Genomic DNA, 23,698 nt, shown 5'->3' with positions numbered 1-23,698 from the left:
CTTATATGTTATTTTATCTAATCCACACCACAATCCTGCTTTGTGATATTATCATCTCCATCTTTCCAGGTGAGGGAATTGAGACATAGAAGTTATGCAACTTAAAAAGAGCAGGAACCAGGAATTGGACAATGGAAGATCAGAGATCAGAGAACACATGGGGTAATCCAGGTGTCTAAGGGATGGATATTGTACCCAGCTACCTCTGAGGGGTTGCAACTCCCTGCTGTGCTAGAAAGGCTTGACATTTAGCAAACAACTCCAAACTTCGTAAGACAGTGTGTAAAAATGTATTGACAGGAGCAGATGTGCATTTCCTGTTTTTGAATATGATTCTGAGTGGGCATTAATAAATGCTTCCTGGCATTGCTTACAGGTGTAAAACTAATAACAGAGTTGGATCTGATTAGGAAAGTAAAATCAGAGCTCTCGGTGTTCTTGTGTCCCACCCTGGGATAGCTTAAATCAAAAAGCAGGGGGTGAGGGGGCGGCCCTACCATCTTGTCACCAAAGAAGCACTCATTAACCAACTAATGCAACTTAAAACAGTACATTGTCATCTAAGGAATAAACAAGCATAACAAATAAAAACAGAAATATTTGGGGGCTGCCTGGGTGGCTCAGTAAGTTAAGCATCTGACCCTTGATTTCGGCTCAGGTCATGATCTCACGGTGGTGAGATTGAACCCACATCAGGCTCCACACTCAGTGGGGAGTCTGCTTGAGATTCTCTCTCTCTCTCCCTCTGCTCCTCCTCCCCTCTCTCTAAAATAAATAAATCTTAAAACAAAACAAAAAAAAAAACCCAAACATTTTTTGAGCTCTCTGGTCTGCTTGCCATTCTCTAGGTTTCCTGGGCTGCTGAGGTCGAGAGTAATTGTCTCGTGGAGCATTGTGGTGGAAAGTAGCAGTGAACAGGTAACAACAGCGAAATGGCCTCTAATAATGGGACTTTGTTTTTATTTTGATGTTTTAACTTTCCATTTTGAAATAATTTGAGACTTAAAAGTCTTTCAAAAATAGTATGGAAAGTTCACATAATACTTCTGACCCTGCTTCCTCTAATGTTGACAAATTATAAAACTGTAGCACACTGTCAAAGCCAGGAGATTGATATTAGTTCAATGCTATGAACTAAACTACACACCTTATTCCAGTTTCATGTATTTTACATAACAAGAAAAATTTCAGGGACCAAACCTTGAAGAGAGAAGATGCAGAAATGAAAACGTATGTGTGTGTGTTTGAAATGGTCAGTTTAATGTACTGATTTTTCTTTCCTTGAAAAAAATTGTCTTTAATATATTTATTATATTGTTCAGTTAAAAAAAAACCCTAAATTACCAGTATGATTGTCTTTTCTCTTCAGTAGGCACTTTCCCAGGGAAATAGTTTTGTTAAATTTAGCAAAAATTAATGCAGGATATGTAGTTAAATTTGAATTTCAGGGGCGCCTGGGTGGCACAGTCGTTGAGCGTCTGCCTTCGGCTCAGGGCGTGATCCTGGCATTATGGGATCGAGCCCCACATCAGGCTCCTCTGCTATGAGCCTGTTTCTTCCTCTCCCACTCCCCCTGCTTGTGTTCCCTCTCTCACTGGCTGTCTCTATCTCTGTCAAATAAATAAATAAATAAATCTTTAAAAAAAATTTGAATTTCAGATGCAGTGAATAGTTTTTTTGGTGGTGGTGGGGTTTTTTTTGTTTTTGTTTTTTTAGTATTACTGTGTCCCATGCAATATTTGGGACATACTTATGTTTAAAAATTATTTTTGTCTCTTTGACATTCAAATTTAACTGGGCTTATTGTATTTTGTCTGGCAGTCCTATAGGAAGAGAATGTAAAGATGGGGAGTGGAGCTTAGTGTCCTGCACCTGGGAGGAGGGATGGCAGGACGTCTTCAAGGTAAGAAGATGAAAAAATTACTTCTCCAACATTCTTCACCGTGTTGTGCTAGAGGAAGAATTTCTCTCTCAGAGGGTAAAAAGTAGCTGCAGGGAAAGCAAACCCATTAAACTATTTCAGGAGCTATTTAGAGTTATTTCAGAAAACTATTTACCACAGCTGTTACCTGGGCCTGACCTACCTCAACCAGACCTAGTATGTGGGGAAGGATATGAAGGGGTAAAATGGGGGTGAGTGAGTGGAGCAGGTGGGCAATTAAGCATGGAGGGCCTGGAAATGCATAGGGAAAAGCAAATGCTCTCAGTAGTAAAAGCAGCATAAAGGGACTGGCCTTTTCCCTGCATTGCCCTTAAAAGAAATAAAACAGTGGGCCTATTCAGGTGCTAATAAAACTGAAAATATGCCTGTCCAGGCCAGTGCCAATTTCCTATTACTGCCTCTTAGGCCCAAGGTATCGTCCTAAACAGACTACTCAAGATCTACTTCCAGTGAGCTTGCTGCATGCTAGTTCCAGCATAAAATTTCTGGACTCCAAAGCAGTAATTTAGGACACAGCATAAAAAGCATCCTGAGGCTTTTACCAGTGGAAATCCCATAATCTGACAAGTCTACTTTGTCTGGGAAATGTTGGCTGCTGCGTTACTTAAACCCTGTCACCAGCAATGTGCAGTCTCCAGCTCGGTGGCAGGGGTCTCTTCCCCTCCCACTCCATTCCCCTGCCGGGCCCCGACACTGCACCCCCTCCACCCTGGATGAGAGCAGCTGGTCAAGCTCAGAAATTCACCAGGGTGCCCTGGAAGGGCCCTTGAGTCCCACGTGCAAACTGCCGCTACCACCTGGGAACTGCCCATCATTGGAGCACATGCCCTTCAGGGTCCTCAGTGTGCTTCTGTTTATCATTTCTCTTTATAAATCTTCTTGTTTTTCCACCTGCTTCTGCTAGTTCCTTTGGAAGCCCTAGCTTTTAGTGATTCGCTCCCACCATATGTGTTGACATGTATTGATGATGCAGGTAGGCCAGGTCTGAGGACCCAGAGGGGGTCCCGCAGGACCACCCAAGAGGGTCCTTGGCTACATGGAGGGTAGAAATCAAACACAAGACAGTTGGAAGTGGGAGCAGAGCTTATTGAAGGTGTAAGGAGAGTGCAGATACATACTGCCTGGGAGACAGAAAGGGAAGGAGAGAGTGTCTCATCTTTGCTTGGGGTCTTGGATTTTTATTGAGGGTTGTGGTCTGGTCTGCATGTCTTCTCAGGGATCCAGGAACCACTTAGAACAAGGACAAGGATCTAGGTATCTGTGATAAGTCACTTACTCCTTGGAGCCGGGGGTCTTATCATTGAGGTGTCTAACACTGGTGCTCTGGAATATGCACATGATGGCTTTGTCCTGTCATTCTTCCCCGGTCCTTCCTTCGATGTTATCTGCTGTGCTGGAAGACTCTAAAGAACTCACTAACTTCTTGTCCCTTACTAGGAGGACATACTCTCTTTGCACCGTGAGGCATGTGTAAAGTGGGGGTGCAGGTCCTTGCAAGAATAGAAGCAGGAAAAAGAGAAAAAAGCAGATTTTTACGGAATCCTTCCGCTTCCCTGTCTCATTGACATCTAACCTTCACAATAGTTCTTGAAAAGCCTTTCTGCTGCAGAGAGACTCCTAAGGCATTGTGGGTAGTAGAAAGAACATAGGATCTTGAGGCAGAAAACCTGAACTCTAGCACTAGGTTTCTCCCTTACTCCCTATATGACTGCAGATGAGTTAATTAACCTCTTCAGATTTCCTGTCTGTCAAAATGGATACAGTTCTTCTGGCTTACCTCACAGCTTTGTTACATGGAATAGAGAGAAGGAAATGAGAGTGCTTTGTAAACTATAAACCTGCTGTGCCAATAATAGCAAACATTTCTCAGTATCCTTCATGTGCTAGGCATTGAGTTTAGGTGCTTACCTGTTGAATTCTCCCAGTAACCTCACATGGTAAATACTGTCATTCCCATCTTACAGATGATCATACTGAGGCCCAGAGAGCTTAAGTACCTTGCCAGAGCATCATACCGGGAGTAAATGGCGGCCTTGGGATTTGAACCCAAGTCATCGGGCAGCCATGCCTACTTACCACTCTGCTGAGCTACTTTCTGGTGTAATTAATGGATTAAAGTCAATGTTAAAAATTGAGGATAAAGATACTCTTTCCCTGGCTTCATTGGTGCCCTCACCTTGGGCTCTCTTCTGTGACCCTGTCCTTCTGTGCCCTTAACTGTAGGTCCCACGGTGAGGCTGACTCGGAGGAATCAGAACCACTCACTGCTTATCTAATATAGACACATTCTTAAGGACAGGAGTTCTTGTGGATTCTGAAGATTATTTCCTTGGAACCCCACTTTGAGAAATGCCAGTGTGTGCTAGCCAAAACAGTGCTGAACCTGCACTCAGGAAATCCAGTTCTCATCCTGCCATCGCCATGACCCAGGGCGTTATTGTTGCCTCAGCTGTAAAATGAGATAGGCCAGATCAGTGCTCCGAGGGGCCGTAAGCCCAGTGGGGGCAGGAGCATGACCTAAATGAGTCTCCAGACCTGGTGAAAGGTAACAGTGAGTAGCAGCGACCTCAGTTCACTGTGGCCATGAGGGACTGCACTGTCTGTTATCATCTTCCGAGTTTTTAAGAGGAGCCTGACATTCAAGACTTCATACAAAAATCTATTGATTCTACAAAAATCTATTGATTCTATGTGTTGGAAATGAGTACAACAATGTTTAAAGCACAGAGGAACCAAACAAAAAACACCTCCATGAGCCAGAGCCATGGCTGGAAAACTGGGTCGAGATTCTGAACAAGATCAAGGGTTTTCAAGCCGCTTCCACTGAAGAGTTCCACAGAGCTTTTGTAAGGGTTCTGTGGCTGTTGGCGGAGGCCAGCTCTTCTCCCATTTCAACCAGAACAGCTCTATCTGCTTTTCTGGTGACATCCCACAGATTTGTTTTAAGAATAATTCCATGGCTAACAACTAAAATAGTTGGTATTTAAGGGCGTTCATCTGCAGCTTGCGTGGTAGGTGTAAACAGAAAGGTCTTTATGGGGGCGCCTGGCTGGCTCAGTCAGTTGAGCGTCTGATTCTTGATTTTGGCACAGGATGTGATCTCAGGGTCGTGGGATCAAGCCCTGCGTCAGGTCCCACACTCAGTGGGAAGTCTGTTTGAGATTCTCTTTCTCCCTCTCTCCCACTGCTCGCTCTCTCTCTCTCCTAAATAAATAAATCTTAAAAAAAAAAAAAGTCTTTATGGTGTGCTTTAAAAAAAAACAAAACAATTCAGTGGGTCCAGACAGCTGGGACAAGAAGGTGTTTGTCCCTTTTGGCGGCAGCAACTCACTACTGTGCTTCTGGACATGCTGTTTTGGTGGGCACAGTGTTACTAGGCACCGCTGTGTTTCATTACAGCCGAAGTGTTAGAAAGAAAAGGCTGGCTCTGAAGAAACACCGAGTTCAGCCAGCGAGCCTGTTTCAGGCCCTGTCAGGTTCTTTGAGCTTATTTCGCAGCAAATGGTGGTGGTGGTAACTTTCCCAAAAATGGCTCCCTAAAAAGCGATTAGTCTTGAAGGCAATTTCTCCTGGCTAATAAAGCTCTTCTTAGACCTTTAACTGCCCATGTGTTTATTCTGTGGAGAAAGAAGCTGGCATGTTCGGGAACGCGTGCAGCAGAGAAGCTAGAAGTGACACAGCAATACTAGAGTCCAGGAGCCTCCCCTGGAAACGTGGGAGGGAGTTGTTGCCACATTCGCACCGTCGAAAGGATGTAGAGTGTTGACAATACTGGCAGTCCCAACAGATAAAAATTGCTGTTTGGATATGGCAGGGAACCAGTGTGTGTCTGTGCGAGTGTGTTAGCTACAGACTTGGCTACCTTTATCCTCTCAGTGATAATTCCAGTGGCTCTGTAGTTAAACACCACACTATCGAATCCCTAAGGGAGGGGGATTTCTTAGAATAGTCTAAGGGAACCAAAGTGAATGTAAGAGAATCAAAATGAAGGGAAGAAACAAAAAGATAGGAGCAGGAAGATCTCTCAAACGTTGCAATATGATGAGCTTAATAAGTTTCTCAAAGGGAAGTAACCAGAAGGTCCATCATAGAGGATATAGAACTGAGATAAAAACCAGCTCATGACATTTCATTTAAACAGGGCTTTATGTTGAGAGCAGGAGCAGAAAGCAAAGGACGATGTGATGTTTTCCCTAAACCTGCACATGCCTCTGACCCTCATACCCACAAATCTGGAAATCTCAATTAGTGAGATTTCCAGGATTCAGTGCACTTCCCACAATACTACATCCTTCCCTTGAGAGGGAAGGTGTGTTGACTCCCTGAGTCTTCCTTCAGTTTGATCCAGTGTGTCCCATACCTGGCATAAGGTGGTCACGTTCCAGCACTGGGCTGGTCCTCTGTGCTTTAGCACCTTTCTTTGTGTTTAGCTAAGTGAAGTCTACAAGCCTAGGGTGGCATCAATACTCCCGGTCTGGCTAGATCATGTTCTTTTTTCCCAGAGGAGCTCATATGGATTTGGGAATAGAAACATTACAGTAATGTCTTTGATAATGTTCTGTACAGAAATCCTCTCCCACACTGTCACACACTTTCCATTCTCAAAGGCTTTGAGACTCTTGTCCTTCTAAACGAGATCAGTGGCATGACCTTTCTTTGCTTTTGATGCAAACCCATAATTCCAGATGGCCAGCAAAAGCAGGAGGTATACCTCTCTTTTCGGTCCTATATGCTTGGGATGACATGAAGGCGGCCCTTGTAATAAGTGCACTACTCGTGTCATGAACTGGAGCTCAACTGTGAGAAACATCAGTGGCTGTGCTAACTCAACCCTCATCTCTTCTGAGTTTCTAGACGTGGATTTTAAATGTAAACCTAAGCACAGAAGTTGCTGAGAAAAACACTATCATTTAAATGTTCACTGACAGGCCCTGTGTATCAGATGTTCTTCTGTCATTTCATCCAAATTTATGTTTTGACAGGTGCCATTTTATTTAGTTGGCAGGGCTTACTCTATTGTTTTTCTCTTCAGTCCTCTTTGAATTTCCTCTACAAGGTACAGATACCAAGCTGGTGTAATAGGTAGCTTTGTTGGCCAGAAGTGATCATCAAAAGACAATATTAACAAGTTCTAGAAAAGACACTAGCAGTTCTTCCACAACCTATTTTGTGGTATTTTATTTTCTAAGGTGGTTTAAATTTACTATAATTCTTTAGTTAAGCCTTTCCTTTCCTCTGGTATATTATTGAGCCCTCAGCCTTGAAATGGAGATTCAGATAGATACTTGACAAAGCAGATTTGATGACTGTGTGTGTTTTACCAGAAGGAAGACCTCCATCCTCTCTCTAATAGCTCTGTGGGCCTCACTCACATGTTATTTAAGTAGCCTCTCTGGAGAATCACAACATTCACTCTCTCCTTGGCTGTAATACCCTGAGGAGAATTCTATTCCCTTCTTTATGTCAGTATAAGGAAATGAGTTTCATGGAAGACTGTAGTTATTTGGACAATTCTTGGCCTTCTCACTTGATTTAAAACAAAGGTAGTGGGTATATTTCATCAGCAGTATCTCCAGAGACTAACGTTTTCTGAGCCTCCTTTCAAAGGGAGAATTTGGAGAACCTGGTGCCTCCCATCTCTATTTTTATTTTTATTTTATTTTTTCTGATAATTTATTATATTATGTTAGTCACCATACAGTACATCCCTAGTTTTTGATGTAAAGTTCCATGATTCATTACTTGCGCATAACACCCAGTGCACCATGCAATACGTTCCCTCCTTAATACCCATCACCAGCCTATCCCATTCCTCCACCCCCTCCCTCTGAAGCCCTCAGTTTGTTTCCCAGAGTCCGTAGTCTCTCATGCTTCATTCCCCCTTCTGTTTATCCCCTCTCTCTTCTTCCCTTTCTTCTCCTACCGATCTTCCTACTTCTTATGTTCCATAAATGAGTGAAACCATATGATAATTGTCTTTCTCTGCTTGACTTATTTCGCTTAGCATTATCTCCTCCAGTCCCATCCATGTTGCAGCAAATGTTGAGAAATCGTTCCTTTTGATGGCTGTGTGATATTCCATTATATATATGGACCACATCTTCTTAATCCAGTCATCTGTTGAAGGGCATCTCGGCTCCTTCCATGATTTAGCTATTGTGGACAATGCTGCTATGAACATTGGGGTGCATATGGCCCTTCTCTTCACTACATCTGTATCTTTGGGGTAAATATCCAGTAGTGCAATAGCTGGATCATAGAGTAGCTCTATTTTTAACTTTTTGAGGGACCTCCACACTGTTTTCCAAAGCGGCTGTACCAACTTGCATTCTCACCAACAGTGTAAGAGGGATCCCCTTTCTCCACATCCTCTCCAACATTTGTTGTTTCCTGCCTTGTCAATTTTTGCCATTCTAACTGGTGTAAGGGGTATCTCAGTATGGTTTTGATTTGAATTTCCCTGATGGCTAATGATTTTGAACATTTTCTCATGTGTCTGTTAGCCATTTGTATGTCATCACTGGAAAAGTGTTCATAACTTCTGCCCATTTTATGATTTGATTATTTGTTTCTCGTGTATTGAGTTTGAGAAGTTCTTTGGAGGTCTTGGATACCAGTCTTTTATCTGTAGCGTCATTTGCAAATATCTTCTCCCATTCCGTGGGCTGCCTCTTAGTTTTTTTGACTGTGTCCTTGGCTGTGCAGAAGCTTTTTATCTTGATGAAGTCCCACAAGTTCATTTTTCTTTTGTTTCTCTTGCCTTTGGAGATGTGTCATGAAAAAAGTTGCTGTGGCCTATGTCAAAGAGGTTGCAGCCTATGTTCTCCTCTAGGGTTTTGATGGATTCCTGTCTCACATCGAGGTCTTTCATCCATTTGGAGCTAATCTTTGTGTATGGTGTGAGAGAGTAGTCAAGTTTCATTCTTTTGCATGTAGCTGTCCAATTTTCCCAGCACCATTTATTGAAGAGACTGTCTTTTTTCCACTGGATGTTTTTTCCTGCTTTGTCAAATATTAGTTGCCCAAAGAGCTGAGGGTCCATTTCTGGGTTCTCTATTCTGTTCCATTGGTCTATGTGTCTGTTTTTGTGCCAGTACCATCTCTATATTTAAAAGGTTTTTCTTTTCAAGAAGGTGCTGCCCTTTGCTTTGTCCCATTTAGTTACTTAATTTCTGTATTTGAAGCTGAACCCCGAATTCCTAAGCTACAATGTACCACATATGCCCTCATTGGCTCTCATAATCTTAAGGATGCTGGGATGAGATCATGCCTGTGGAACTTGATGGACTTCAAATCTCTCAGAGCTTGTGCCATTTAGGCATTTTCCCCTATGTTGACCTCAACTTTTGCTTGTTTGTTTTTTTTTAAGATTTTATTTATTTATTAGAGAGAGAACAAGCAGGGGGAGCAGCAGAGAGAGAGTGAGAAGAAGCAGACTCCCTGCTGAGCAAGGAGCCCGATGCGGTGCTTGATCCTAGGACTCTGGGATCATGACCTGTGCCAAAGGCAGATGCTTAAGGACTGAGCCACCCAGGTGCCCCTGCTCAAGTTCTTTTGACAGGGTTGTGTGAAGCCTGCCTGCATTCTGTCCTTAATCAGCTTAGAACTGGGGAGTGCTCTTCAACTGAGAGCATAGATAACTCCCTTGCCCTTGGAAACCATTGTATACCTTCCTTACAAATCTCTGTCTTCCCAAGAAACTGCTAATAAAATAATTTGAAGGAACTCGTTAACATTCCCTGTGTCTGGAAAGGCAGAAAAGCCACCCAAAAAAGAGCTCATCTTTATTGGATGCAGTGCATAGGTGGTGATATGCTGCCCAGACCCTCTTCCCTGAAGGAAGTCATGGATTCCTTGGCTGTGTACAACCCCCTTGACTAAGGCCACTCCCCTGCCCACACACCTCACTGGCTGAAGTGGGAGTATAAAGACCAGGTCATCTCAGCCCAACTTGGGATGATTCTGAAGGGCCATTCTAGCTCCAGCACTCCCAGTGGTCTGTGACTGCTGAGAGGCCTGCATTGCAGTCAGCATCTCTCTCAGCCCACAGATGCTTTCTCCCAGATACCGGTCCCAGAGGAAGTTCCTAATGCATTATTTCTGAAGCACCAGAGTTGTTCAATAAATGGGTCTATCGTTTTCACTGGATCATAAGCCCCTTGAGGGTAGAGATGGAGCTAATTCACCTCTGGCCTCTTGAATAGTGCCTGCCAGTATTGAGTCCACTCTAATGACACATGACAGAATAGATGGGAATCAAATCGCAGTAGAATGGGAACCATGGTCGATCCTAAGCTCTGCCAGTAGTCATCCATATGACTGTTGGAAGCTTTGCTGGGTCTCTGTTTCCTCAGAGGTAAAATGAGGAGCTTTAACTGGGTCAACTGTACAATTCATCCTAGCTTTAAAGTTTAGTAATTTTGTGAATATGACAAATGTTTAGGCACAGAGATGGATAGAATGGATCAGAGTTACCTCCAATCCATTTCTCCTTCACACAAGGACAGCTGAATACTAATTTGACTTGCAGGAGAGGGAAGGGAGAATCCCAGGAGTCAATGAGAGCTTCATCCTCTGTAATAGCACCTTTCAACCAGATTACCTTGTTCCTTAGGTCATCTTGGAAGCAGAAAAGGACAGAAGCCCTAATGCCAACCAGAACTTAGGTATTGTTCTGGCCAAATTTACTAGCCAAGAGGAAACCCGAAAAATACTCAAAGCTTAGGAAGCTTCAAAAAGGAGGGATGCCCCTCTCATTTCAGTAAAGATGATTAACTTTAAAGATGACCTTTGTCCATTAGTTCAGAATCACAAATATTTTCAGATTTTTGTTTTGTCCTAGCTAAATTCCTATACTGGTAAATACAGTAACTTCTTGTCAAGTAATATGGATATAAAAGACTTAAGAGTTAGGCAGACTTTTGATAGAGAATTTAAAGTAATAATCAAAAAATATTCACTGGACTTGAGAAAAGAGTGGAGGATCTCAGTGAGGCCCTTAACAAAGAGATAGAAAATATGAAAGAGAACCAATCAGAGATGAAGAACTCAATAAGTGAAATAAAAAATACACTAAAAGGACAAAATAATAGACTAGAGGAAGCAGAACAGATCAGTGACCCGGAGGACAGTAATGGAAAGCAATCAACTTGAATAGGAGAAGAGAAAAAAGAATAATAAAAAATGAAAATAGGCTTAGGGAACTCAACAACACCATCAAGCATAACAACATTTGCATTATAGGGATCCCAAAAGGAGAAGAGAGAGAAAAGGGGCAGAAAATTTATTTGAAGAAATAATACCTGAAAACTTCCTCAATCTGGGAAAGGAAACAGAAATCCAGATCCAGGAGGCATAGAACTCCCCCAACAAGATCAACCCAGGATGTCTTCACTAAGACACATAATAATTAAAATGGCAGAAAGTAGTGATAAAGAGATTTTTAAAGCAGCAAGAGAAAAGAAAACAGCTTCATAAAAGGGGAACCCCATAAGGCTACCAGATGATTTTTCAGCAGAAACTTTGCAGGCCTGAAGGGAGTGGCATGATGTATTCAAAGTGCTAAAACAACAACAACAACAACAACAACAACAACAACAACAACAACAACAACAACCACCCCTCTACAATCAAGAATACTCTATCCAGCAAGGCTATCATTCAGAATAGAAGGAGAAATAAAGAATTTCCCAGACAAAGTTAAAGGAATTAATCACCAGCCTTATAAGAAATGTTAAAGGGGATTCTTTGGAAAGGAAAGACCATAAGCAGGTGTAAGAAAAGTAGGAAGCACAAACACAGTAAAATTAAGTATATCTATAAAAATCAGTCAGGGGATTCACAAAATAAAAATATGTAAAGTGTGACACTCTATACCTAAAATGTGGTGGGGGGGGGGGCTGGAGGGGGAAGTTAAAATTTAGTGCTTTTAGAATGGGTTCAAACTTGAATGACCACCAAGTCAATATAGACTGTTTTATGCGTTAAGGTGTTATACATAAACCTAATGATAACCAAAAATTTTTTAAATGGTAATAGATATGCAAAAAATAAAAGAAATCCAGTATATCACTAAAGAAAGCCAGCAAACCATGAGAGAAGAGAACAAGAAGGAAACAGAGAAGAACTACAAAAACACCTATAAAACAACTAACAAAATGGCAATAAGTACATACCTATCAATAATTACTTTGAATGTGAATAGACTAAAAAATCCAAAGACATAGAGTGACTGAATGGATAAAAAAGCAAGACCCATTTATATGCTGCTTGCAAGAGACACTTCAGACCTAAAGGCACATACAGATTTAAAGTGAAGGGATGGAAAAGCATTTACCATGCAAATGGAAGCAAAACAAAAACTGGATAGCAATACTTATATTAGGTAAAATAACTTTAAAACAAAGACTGTAATGAGACAAAGACACTACATAATCATAAAGGGAATAATTCCACAAGATTGTAAATATTCATGCACCCAAATAGAGATGTGAATATATAAAGCAGGTAATAACAACATAAAGGAATTAATCAATAGTAATATAGTAATAATAGGGGACTTTAACACCCCACTTACACCAATGGATAGATTATCCAAACAGGAAATCAACAAGGAAACAGTGGATTTCCATGTCATATTGGTCTAGATGGATCCAAAAGACATTTTCAGAACATTTCATCTGAAAACAGCAGAATATGCATTCTTTTCAAGTGCACATTGAACATTCTCCAGAATAGATCACATGTTAGGCCATGAAATAAGCCTCAAAAAATTCAAAAAGCTTGAAGTCATATCATGCATCTTTTTCCAATCACAATGCTATGAACAGCTAGAAATCAACCACAAGAAAAAATCTGGAGAAAACACAAATACATGGAGGTTAAATAATATGCTACTGAACAATCAGTCAGCTACAAAATCAAAGAGGAAATTAAAAAATACAGAGAGACAAAAGAAAATGAAAACACAATGGTCCAAAATCTTTGGGATGCAGCAAATCTGTTTTAGGAGGCAATTTTGTAGCAATACAGGCCTACTTTAATAAGCAAGAAAAATCTCAACCTAACCTTCCATCTAAAAGAGCTAGAAAAAAAGAACAAACAAAATGCCAAACCAGTAGAAGGAAGGAAATAAAAAAGATTAGAGCAGAAGCAAGTGAAATAGAAACTTAAAAAGCAATTGAACAGATCAGTGAAACCAGGAGCTGGTTCTTTGAAAAGATCAACAAAATTGATAAAACTTTTGCCAGACTCATCAAAAAAAAAAAAAAAAAAGGATTCAAAGAAATAAAATCAGAAATGAAAGAAGAGAAATAACAACAGATATCACAAAAATAGAAAAGATTATAAGAGAATATTATGAAAAAATATATGCCAACAAATTGGACAACCTAGAAAAAAATGCATAGATTTCTGGAAACATACAACCTCCCCAAACTAAATGCAGAAGAAATAGGAATTTTGAACAGACTGATTACTAGCAATGAAATTGAATCAGTAATCAAAATACTCCCAACAAACAGAAGTCCAGGACTAGATGGCTTCGCAGGAATTCTACCAAACATTTTTTTTAATGTTTTTTTATTATATTATGTTAGTCACCATACAGTACATCCCTGGTTTTTTGATGTAAAGTTCCATGATTCATTACTTGCGTGTAACACCCAGTGCACCATGCAATACGTGCCCTCCTTACTACCCATCACCAGCCTATCCCATTCCCCTACCCACCCCTGAAGCCCTCAGTTTGTTTCTCAGAGTCCATAGTCTCTCATGCTTCATTCCCCCTTCTGATTACCCCCCTTTCTTTATCCCTTTCTTCCCCTACCGATCTTCCTAGTTCTTATGTTCCATAGATGAGAGAAACCACATGATAATTGTCTTTCTCTGCTTGACTTATTTCACTTAGCATTATCTCCTCCAGTGTGGTCCATGTTGTAGCAAATGCTGAGAAATCCTTCTTTTTGATAGCTGAGTAATATTCCATTGTATATATGGACCACAACTTCTTAATCCAGTCATCTGTTGAAGGGCATCTCGGCTCCTTCCACGATTTAGCTATTGTGGACAATGCTGCTATGAACATTGGGGTGCATATGGCCCTTCTCTTCACTACATCTATGTCTTTGGGGTAAATACCCAGTAGTGCAATGGCTGGGTCATAGGGTAGCTCCATTTTTAACTTTTTAAGAGACCTCCACACTGTTTTCCAGAGTGGCTGTACCAACTTGCATTCCCACCAACAATGTAGGAGGAATCCCCTTTCTCCACATCCTCTTCAGCAATTGTTGTTTCTTGCCTTGTCAATTTTTGCCATTCTAACTGGCGTTAGGTGGTATCTTAGTGTGGTTTTGATTTGAATTTCCCTGACGGCTAATGATTTTGAACATTTTTTTCATGTGTCTGTTAGCCATTTGTATGTCTTCATTGGAAAAGTGTCTGTTCATATCTTCTGCCCATTTTATGATTTGTTTATTTGTTTCTCGCTTATTGAGTTTGAGAAGTTCTTTGTAGGTCTTGGATACCAGTCTTTTATCTGTAGCATCATTTGCAAATATCTTCTCCCATTCCATGGGCTGCCTCTTAGTTTTTTTGACTGTGTCCTTGGCTGTGCAGAAGCTTTTTATCTTGATGAAGTCCCACAAGTTCATTTTATCTCTTGTTTCTCTTGCCTTTGGAGATGTGTCATGAAAAAGGTTGCTTTGGCCGATGTCATAGAGGTTGCTGCCTATGTTCTCCTCTAGGATTTTGATGGATTCCTGTCTCCCATCGAGGTCTTTCATCCATTTGGAGTTTATCTTTGTGTATGGTGTGAGAGAGTGGTCAAGTTTCATTCTTTTGCATGTAGCTGTCCAATTTTCCCAGCACCATTTATTGAAGAGACTGTCTTTTTCCCACCGGATGTTTTTTCCTGCTTTATCAAAGATTAGTTGCCCAAAGAGCCAAGGGTCCATTTCTGGGTTCTCTATTCTGTTCCATTGGTCTATGTGTCTGTTTTTGTGCCAGTATCATGCTGTCTTTGTGATCACAGCTTTGTAGTACAGCTCGAAATCTGGCATTGTGATGCCCCCAGCTTTGTTTTTCCTTTTCAACAGTTCCTTGGCGATTTGGGGCTTTTTCTGGTTCCATACAAATTTAAAGACTGTTTGTTCCAGTTCTTTGAAAAATGTCATTGGTATTTTGATCGGGATAGCATTGAAAGTGTAGATTGCTCTGGGTAGCATGGACATTTTAACTATGTTAATTCTTCCGATCCATGAGCATGGAATATTTTTCCATCTTTTTGTGTCTTCTTCAATGTCTTTCAAGAGTGATTTATAGTTTCTCGAATATAGATCCTTTACGTCTCTGGGTAAGTTAATTCCAAGGTAACGTATGGTTTTTGGTGCTATTGTAAATGGGATGGATTCCCTAATTTTTCTTTCTTCAGTCTCATTATTCGTGTATAGAAATGCAACTGATTTCTGAGCATTGATTTTGTATCCCGCCACATTACTGAATTGCTCTATAACTTCTAATAGTTTGGGAGTGAATTCTTTTGGGTTTTCCATATAGAGTATCATGTCATCTGCGAAGAGAGACATTTTGACTTCTTTGCCGATTTGGATACCTTTGATCCCTTTTTGTTGTCTGATTGCTGTTGCAAGGACTTCTAGTACTATGTTGAATAATAGTGGCGAGAGTGGGCATCCTTGTCGTGTTCCTGATCTTAAGGGAAAGGCTTCCAGCTTTCCCCATTGAGAATGATATTTGCTGTAGGCTTTTTGTAGATGGTTTTTATGAGATTGAGAAATGTACCCTCTATCCCTACACTCTGAAGGGTTTTAATCAGGAAAGGATGCTGTATTTTGTCAAATGCTTTTTCTGCATCTATTGAGAGAATCATATGATTTTTGGCTTTTTCCTTCTGGATAAAATCTAAGACACTGATTGATTTGTGAATGTTGAACCACCCTTGCATCCCAGGGATGAATCCCACGTGGTCATGATGGATAATCCTTTTAATATACTGTTGGATTCTATTAGCCAGGATCTTGTTGAGAATTTTAGTGTCCATATTCATTAGGGAAATTGGTCTGTAATTCTCCTTTTTGATGGGGTCTTTGCCTGGTTTGGGGATCAAGGTAATATTGTCCTCATAGAATGAGTTTGGTAGCTTTCCTTCTGTTTCTATTTTTTTGAAATAGCTTTAGAAGAATAGGTATTGTTTCTTCTTTGAATGTTTAGTAGAATTCCCCCAGGAAAACCATCCGGTCCTGGAGTCTTGTTTTTTGGAAGGTTATCACTGTTTCAATCTCTTCATGATTAATTGGCCTGTTTAAAAAATCAATTTCTTCCTGTTTCAGTCTTGGTAGTTTATAGGTTTCCAGGAAGTCCTCCATCTCTTCCAGGTTGCTTAATTTATTGGCATAAAGCTGTTGATAAAAGTTTCTAATAATCCTTCCAATTTCATTGGTGTTGGTTGTGACCTCTCCCTTTTCATTCATAATTTTATTAATTTGGGTCCTTTCTCTATTCTTTTGGATAAGTCTTGCCAGTGGTTTGTCAATTTTATTAATTCTTTCAAAGAACCAGCTTCTAGTTCTGTTGATCTGCTCTACTGTACTCCTGGTTTCTAATTCATTGATTTCTGCTCTAATCTTGGTCAACTGCTTTCTCGTGCATGGATTAGGCCTGTCCCTCTGTTGCTGTTACAGCTTCTTGAGGTGAGAATATAAAAACTGCATTTTAGATTTTTCTATTCTTTTGAGTGAGGCTTGGATGGCTATGTATTTCCCCCTTTGGACTGCCTTTGCAGTATCCCATAGGTTTTGGACCGTTGTGTTTTCATTCTCGTTGGTCTCCATAAATTGTTTAAATTGATTTTTGATTTCCTGGTTTATCGAATCATTCTTGAGCAGGATGGTTCTTAGTCTCCAAGTGTTTGAGTTTCTTCCAAATTTTCTTTGTGGTTGAGTTCCAATTTCAAAGCGTTGTGGTCTGAGAATATGCAGGGAATAATTTCAGTCTTTTGGTATCGGTTAAGACCTGTTTTGTGACCCAGAACATGGTCTATTCTTGAGAATGTTCCATGGGCATTAGAATAGAATGAGTATTCTTTGGTTCTGGGGTGTAGTGTTCTATATATATCTATGAGGTCCAACTCGTTGAGTATGGCATTCAAAGCTCTTGTTTCTATGTTGGTTTTCTGCTCCGGTGCTCTGTCTATTGCTGATAGTGGAGTGTTGAGGTCCCCTACTGTTAACGTATTTTTATCTATATGTCTCTTTATTCTGGTTAAGAGTTGGTTTGTGTACCTTGCTACTTCCCTGTTGGGGGCATATATATTTATAATTGTCATATCCACTTGTTGGATATATCCTTTAAGAATAATATAGTGCCCTTCTGTGTCTCTAACTATAGTCTTTAGTTTAAAATCCAATCTGTCTGATATGAGAATTGCTACCCCAGCTTTCTTTTGAGGTCCATTGGCATGAAAGATGGTATTCCATCCCTTTACTTTCAGTCTGAATGTATCTTTAGGTTCAAAATGAGTCTCTTGTAGACAGCAAATGGGTGGGTCATGTCTTTTTATCCAACCTGCAACCCGGTGGCGTTTATGGGAGCATTTAGGCCATTTACATTGAGACTGATTATTGAGAGATATGATTTTAATGATGCCATGTTGCCAGTAAAGTCTTTGTTTCTATAGATTGTGACTTTCTGTTCTGTATCACTCTTGGGGCCTCTTTACCTTTAAAGAACCCCCCTTAATATCTCCTGTAGGGCTGGTTTCGTGGTTACAAAATCGGTCAATGACTGGCGATTCTGGAAGGTCTTTATTTCTCCATCAATTCTGAATGACAGACTTGCTGGATAAAGGATCCTTGGCTGCATGTTTTTCTCTGAAAGAGTTTTAAAAATGCCCCCCCAACCCTTTCTCTCATTCCAGGTCTGTGTAGACAGGTCTGATGTAATTCTGATACCTTTGCCTTGGTATGTGAGAAATTTCTTTGCCCTGGCCGCTTTCAATACTGTATCCTTGGATCTAATATTTGCAAAATGCACTATGACATGACGTGACGTGGCGTAGGTTTGTCGTGGTTGAGCCTGGGAGGGGTCCTCTCTGCCTCTTGGACACAAATGCTTGTTTCCTTTGCTAGATTAGGGAAGTTTTCAGCTACAATTTGTTCAAATATCTCTTCTAGACCTCTGTTTTTCTCCACCCCCTCAAGGATGCCGATGATTCTGACATTGGAACGTTTTATTGAATCAGTAATCCTCTGTAACCTACATTCCTGAGATTGGATTTTTTTGAGCCCAGATTCTATTTTAGCTTTCTCTTCTACTAACCCATCCTCCAATTCGCTGATATGTTCTTCTGCCTCTTTCACCCTGGCCATCAGAGCCTCTAGTTTTGACTGCATTTGGCTCATAGAATTTTTAATTTCTGCCCAATTCACTCTCATTTCCGCCCTTAGAGATTCTATATTCTCGTTAACATTTTCGTTAATACTTTTTTCAAGTCTACACATCATCTTTACCATTGTTACTCTGAATTCCATTTCTGATAATTTGGTTATACCCATATCCATTAGTTCTGTGGCAAAGGCCACAGACTCTTTGTCTTTTCTTTGCTGAGGGGGATTTCTCCTTCTCGTCATTCTGATGAGGAGAGGATGAGGGGTTGTCCAGAGCCCAAATTATTGACCAGGACCCAGGCCGTGCACACTTGTTTTATAGGGACCTTAGGGATGTGGGCTTCTTGATTTTTCAGCCTGCCTCCTGGGGGAGGGGCCTGCCACGTCGATACTCAGGCAACCATGTTTGAGTAGAGTCTCCGTGTCCCCTGGGAGGGGGGAGGGGGATGGGCACACTGTGAGCCGGTATTTCCAGGCTTTTGTTCTCTGGCAGCTTTCTCTGGCGGTTTGCTGTGCCTCTTCTGAGAGTCAGAGCAGCAGTGGCCGAATCTCAGCCTCTGTCTCAGAACAGAGGGGATCGCGGACTGTTCTCCACTGATGTTCTGGCCACTTTAACTCTGTTTCTGTTGGTGCTGCTCAGCCCTGCAGCATCCCAGGATGTGCGCCCCACACCCGGCGTCCCAGCCCTCACTTCCAGGGCTGGCGCGTCTCTGTCCTTTGTGTTTCTAACACCACCAGCTGCGCCCCCTCCCCGCGCGCTCCCGGAGCTCCCGGTCTCAGTCTGGTTCCAGTGAGCACACCGGAGCTCCGTTTCAGTCTGGTCGCATGCGTTCCCCAGCTAACGGTCTCAGTCTTCTCTCTCGTGGGTGCCGATCTGCGAGTCTGCCTGCTCCCCCCTGCAGGTGGCTACCGCTTCCTGGTGCCCGAATGCGGCAGCTCCCTCCCCCTTCCATTTATCTTCCGATATCTGTGCGTGCGGTTTCACGTCTCCCCGCTTCGTACCTCAATACTCAGCGCTGGAGATGTTCATTTGTAGAGATCCAGATGTATCTTCCTGCATCTCAGGCTGATTCCGTGGATGTTCAGGATGGTCTGGTACCTATCCAGCTCGACTCAGGCGACCGGCTGAGAAAGGGGTCCCCTACTCCTCTGCCATCTTAACCAGAAAGCCCTCTACCAAACATTTAAAGAAGAGTTAATACCTATTCTCAAACTATTCCAAAAAATAGAAGAGGAAGGATAGCTTCCCAATTCATTCTATAAGCCAGCATTACCCTGATACCAAAAGTTGGTAATGACACTACAGATAAAGAGAACTACAGAGCAGTATCTCTAATGAACATGGATGCAAAAACCCTGAACAAAATATTAGCAAACTGCATACAACAATACATTAAAAAAGCACTCACTACAATCAAGTGGGATTTATTCTGAAGATGCAGAGGTGGTTCAGTATTCACAAATCAATGTGATACATCACATTAACAAGAGAAAAGATAAAAACCATATGATCATCTCAATAGATGCAGAAAAAGCATTTGACAAAGTACAACATCCATTCATGATAAAAAAAAAAAAGCTCTCAACAATGTAGGTTTAGAGGAAACATAATAAAGTATAGAAAAATAAAATATAAAAAACCTCAACATAATAAAGTCCATATATGAAAAACCCATAGCTAATATCATACTCAGTGGTGGAAAACTGACAGCTTTTCCTCTAAGATCAGGGACAAGACAAAGATATCCACTCTCACAACTTTCATTCAACATAGTACTGGAAGTTCTAGCCACAGCAATCAGACAAGAAAAAGAAATAAAAAGCTTCCAAATTGTTAAGGAAAAGATAAAACTTTAACTATTTACAGATGACATTATACTATATATAGAAAACCCTAAAGACTCCACAAAAAAACTACTGGAACTAATAAATGAATTCAGTAAAGCCTCCAGATACAAAATCAATATACAGAAATCTATTGCATTTCTATACACTAATAATGAAGTGGCAGAAAGAGAAATTAACAAAACAATCCCATTTATACTTGCACCAAAAATAATAAAATACCTAGGAATAAACTTAACCAAGGAGGTGAATGACCTGTTCTCCGCTAACTATGAAACATTGATGAGGGGCGCCTGGGTGGCTCAGCTCGTTGAGCATCTGCCTTTGGCCCAGGTCATGATCCCAGAGTTGTGGGATCAAGCCCCGCATTGGGCTCTCTGCTCAGTGAGGAGTCTGCTTCTCCCTCTCCCTCTGCCCCTCCCACCATCTGTGCAGTCTTGAGCATGCTCTCTCTCTCTCTCTCTCATAAATAAATAAAATCTTTTTAAAAATTGATGAAGGAAATTGAACATGACACAAACAAATGGAAAGATATTCCATGCTCATGGATTAGAAGAACAAATATTGTTAAAACGTGTATTAACAAAAGCAATCTACAGATTTAATGTGATCTCTCTCAAAATGCCAACAACATTTTTCACAGAACTCGAACAAATAGTCCTAAAATTTGTATGGAACCACAAAAGACCCCAAATAGCCAAAACAATCATGGGAAAGAAGAACAAAGCTGCAAATATCACAATCCCAGATTTAAAGATATACCAGAAAGCTGTAGTAATCAAAACAATATGGTACATTTTTTAATCCTAGCTCCATCTCTTGCAATCTGTGTGACTTCAGATAGGTTAATCACCATCTGAGCTTTGATTTTCTCACCTGTTAAAGAGGAGTGTAGGGGTAATATGCCTGTATCTTAGAGTAATATGAGGAATATGTAAAGTATCTAGCATATAAATATATAAGGAAAGATTTAATAGAAATTGTTCCTTATCATCAGTAAGCTAGGCCACAGTGAAATGGTTAATAAGATAGAAACATCCTATCTCTGTCGTGTCACAAGATATCCCTACCTCCCACTACCCACTGCACCTCTCAGAGCTCTCAGCCGTTGGAAAAAGTGAAAACGCATTGACAACACAGCATGGCATTGAAATTGCCTCCTGGCAGAGTCTGAGAGTTTTCTGATTCATTACTCAACTTTCTGGATTTGTTAGTTGTTTTCCTTTTGTCATTTTGTTGCTCTAAGCTTTGCACTGCCAGTTTATTTCCTGTGAATTACTCCCGATTGGGGTCATGTGGCAGACACACTAGTATAAGGAGATAACTGATCAACAGTGGGTGTTGGGGCTGGACTACAATTACACCAAGCTTGAAGTGCCTCTTCCATTTTGTCTCCTTAAAGGTACCCTGAAGAATACTCTCTTACAATGAAGAAAATACTTTGTTGTAATTAATTGGTTCATTACTGTGTTCCCAAAAGATGTAGTGACAAATATCAGGAACATTAAACCCCATTGTTTTAACTGGCCCAGCAGACTTGGCCTATTTTGTCAACTTATTCATCTGACAATTCCTTCTTTCACAGTCTTCAAATTAAGATCCCAGCTTGACAAGCAATTGTTTGCCAAGCACTCTGCCATTTACCTGTGTGACTTATAGTTCATATGCCTGTATAACTTAACACTAACTGTACCAGGTATTGGACTGAAAACTTGACATGTTGATCTTTGCCACATCCCTAGCAGTTAGTTACTATTATTATCCCCACTTAACAAATGAGGAATCTGCACTTAACCCAAGTACATGCAACTTAAGAAGCACAGTTAGGATTTAAATCCAGGTCGAACACCACAGTCCAGGGTTATCAACTTATAGGGCTTCCTAACCTTTTTTGAGACTCTCTCTCTGGTTGTTTCATGAAACTTATGTACCTCTTCTCAGAATAACGTTTTTAAATTTAAAAAAGAGAAAGGAAGAGACAGAGATTTAAAAGGAAGCCATATTGAAATATAATTATCAAAATAAATAACAGATTTTTTCATACAGTAATGTTATTAACACACTAAATAGCAATATCTAGAGGCAGATCTAATTTTTTAAATTTTGCAATGATTGTGGGTGTAAACAGTATTTTGAGATAGCTGCAACAACCATAATGTGTTACAAAAGTATCACTGATTTCTATTGGTGACAGGTACTCCAAAAACTCCTGGAGATTGTTTCTTATAACTGAAAGAAATGCCAGATTTTTCCTTACAGATTACTGAAAATAATGATGTCATTTTCCTCACCCTAGTTTGTGGGCTCCTTGAAATCTCTCCATAGACCCCCACAGGAGTCTCTGGATTCCAAGTTAGGAACTCTTAGAAATAGACTGACTCTAAGAAATAATGTAACACCTTTGTCTCTGCATTATCTTCTAGTCGTTCTATATACATTTATTGAGCGCCTAGTATATGCAAGGCATTGTGCTAAGTACTGGGTACACAAGCTTTAAGTAAAACATTGTGCCTATCCCTATTCCCTACTAAGATAAATGTGTTAAACTGATAATACACATTACAATATGGTACCAAGATGTAAACAAATTATTGTGGATGTGCTTGTTTGTGATTTCTAAGTATAAACTATAGTCTGTTCTTTCCCTCTGGCTAAGCAGTCTAAAATAGACTTCTACAATTATGTTACTTTTCTCTCTCATTTCTCATAAATGCCTTCCACTATGCATCTATGCTGAATTTGGGGATTTTCCAATTAGTTGCTCTATTAGGGTCTGATTGTCTAAAAACAGAAGTTATTTAATGCAGGGAATTGGTCACACAGATTATGGAAAAGTTGAAAAGACAATAGGGATAGTGAGGCAACTGAGAGATTAGCGAAGGAAACCCTAACCCTGGGTTGGCTGGAGGGAGAAAGGAAGGAGGTCATGTTACCAGAGCCCAAAGACTGGGATAACCCACTGGGCTATACAGCTTTTGCCGTACAGATAAAAGCTGGGGCAAAGTAAGGGATGGTCCAAAGGCAAACATGCCTAACATCAGCATAGTTGCATTTGTTTTTGACATGGAATGCTATTTCCTATCCCTTCTCCTGGGTATACGACTTCTGTTAAACTGACTCAGATCTGCATTCAGTGGCCTCCAAACACCAAACCGTGGCTTTTCTTGTTTGGGTCTGTAAGAGGTTTTCTCAAACTTGTCAGTGCCTATGAATCTTCATTTTGCTCTAGAACCTTAGATACTTCTACCTTTTTTGAATATCTGAAATAACCCACTATGGGGCAAGGTTCTCTTATGTTCTATACCCAAAGGATGTATTCTCAACAGGTATGGTATTATTCCTAAGAGGGTAAAAATTTGTTCTTGGAGGAAGGCAAAGGGATGGGTGAAAAACCTTAGATTTTACAATGCTTTGGGATCCTCCAAAGTTCACCTCTACCTAATAACATCTTATTCCTTAGCATTTAATTTCTCTTATCAGAGAGAAATTTAATTTTAAACATTCAGTCATT

The 23,698-nt window shown here is 40.6% G+C and overlaps 1 protein-coding gene across 1 annotated transcript in view; it reads left to right on the top strand.

Moving 5' to 3' along the window:
* The window catches only part of LOC113264201 (syntenin-1-like), a 67,057-nt gene that overhangs the window by 8,765 nt on the left and 34,594 nt on the right, over positions 1–23,698 (top strand). The window contains 1 exon segment of the mRNA XM_048225589.2: positions 849–918. Within this exon segment, the coding sequence (XP_048081546.1) occupies positions 849–918 (70 nt within the window).

The sequence above is a fragment of the Ursus arctos genome, unplaced genomic scaffold (genome assembly GCF_023065955.2).
Source record: "Ursus arctos isolate Adak ecotype North America unplaced genomic scaffold, UrsArc2.0 scaffold_31, whole genome shotgun sequence".
In the NCBI taxonomy this organism is placed as follows: domain Eukaryota; kingdom Metazoa; phylum Chordata; class Mammalia; order Carnivora; family Ursidae; genus Ursus; species Ursus arctos.
This window is presented reverse-complemented; position numbering and strand designations above follow the sequence as displayed.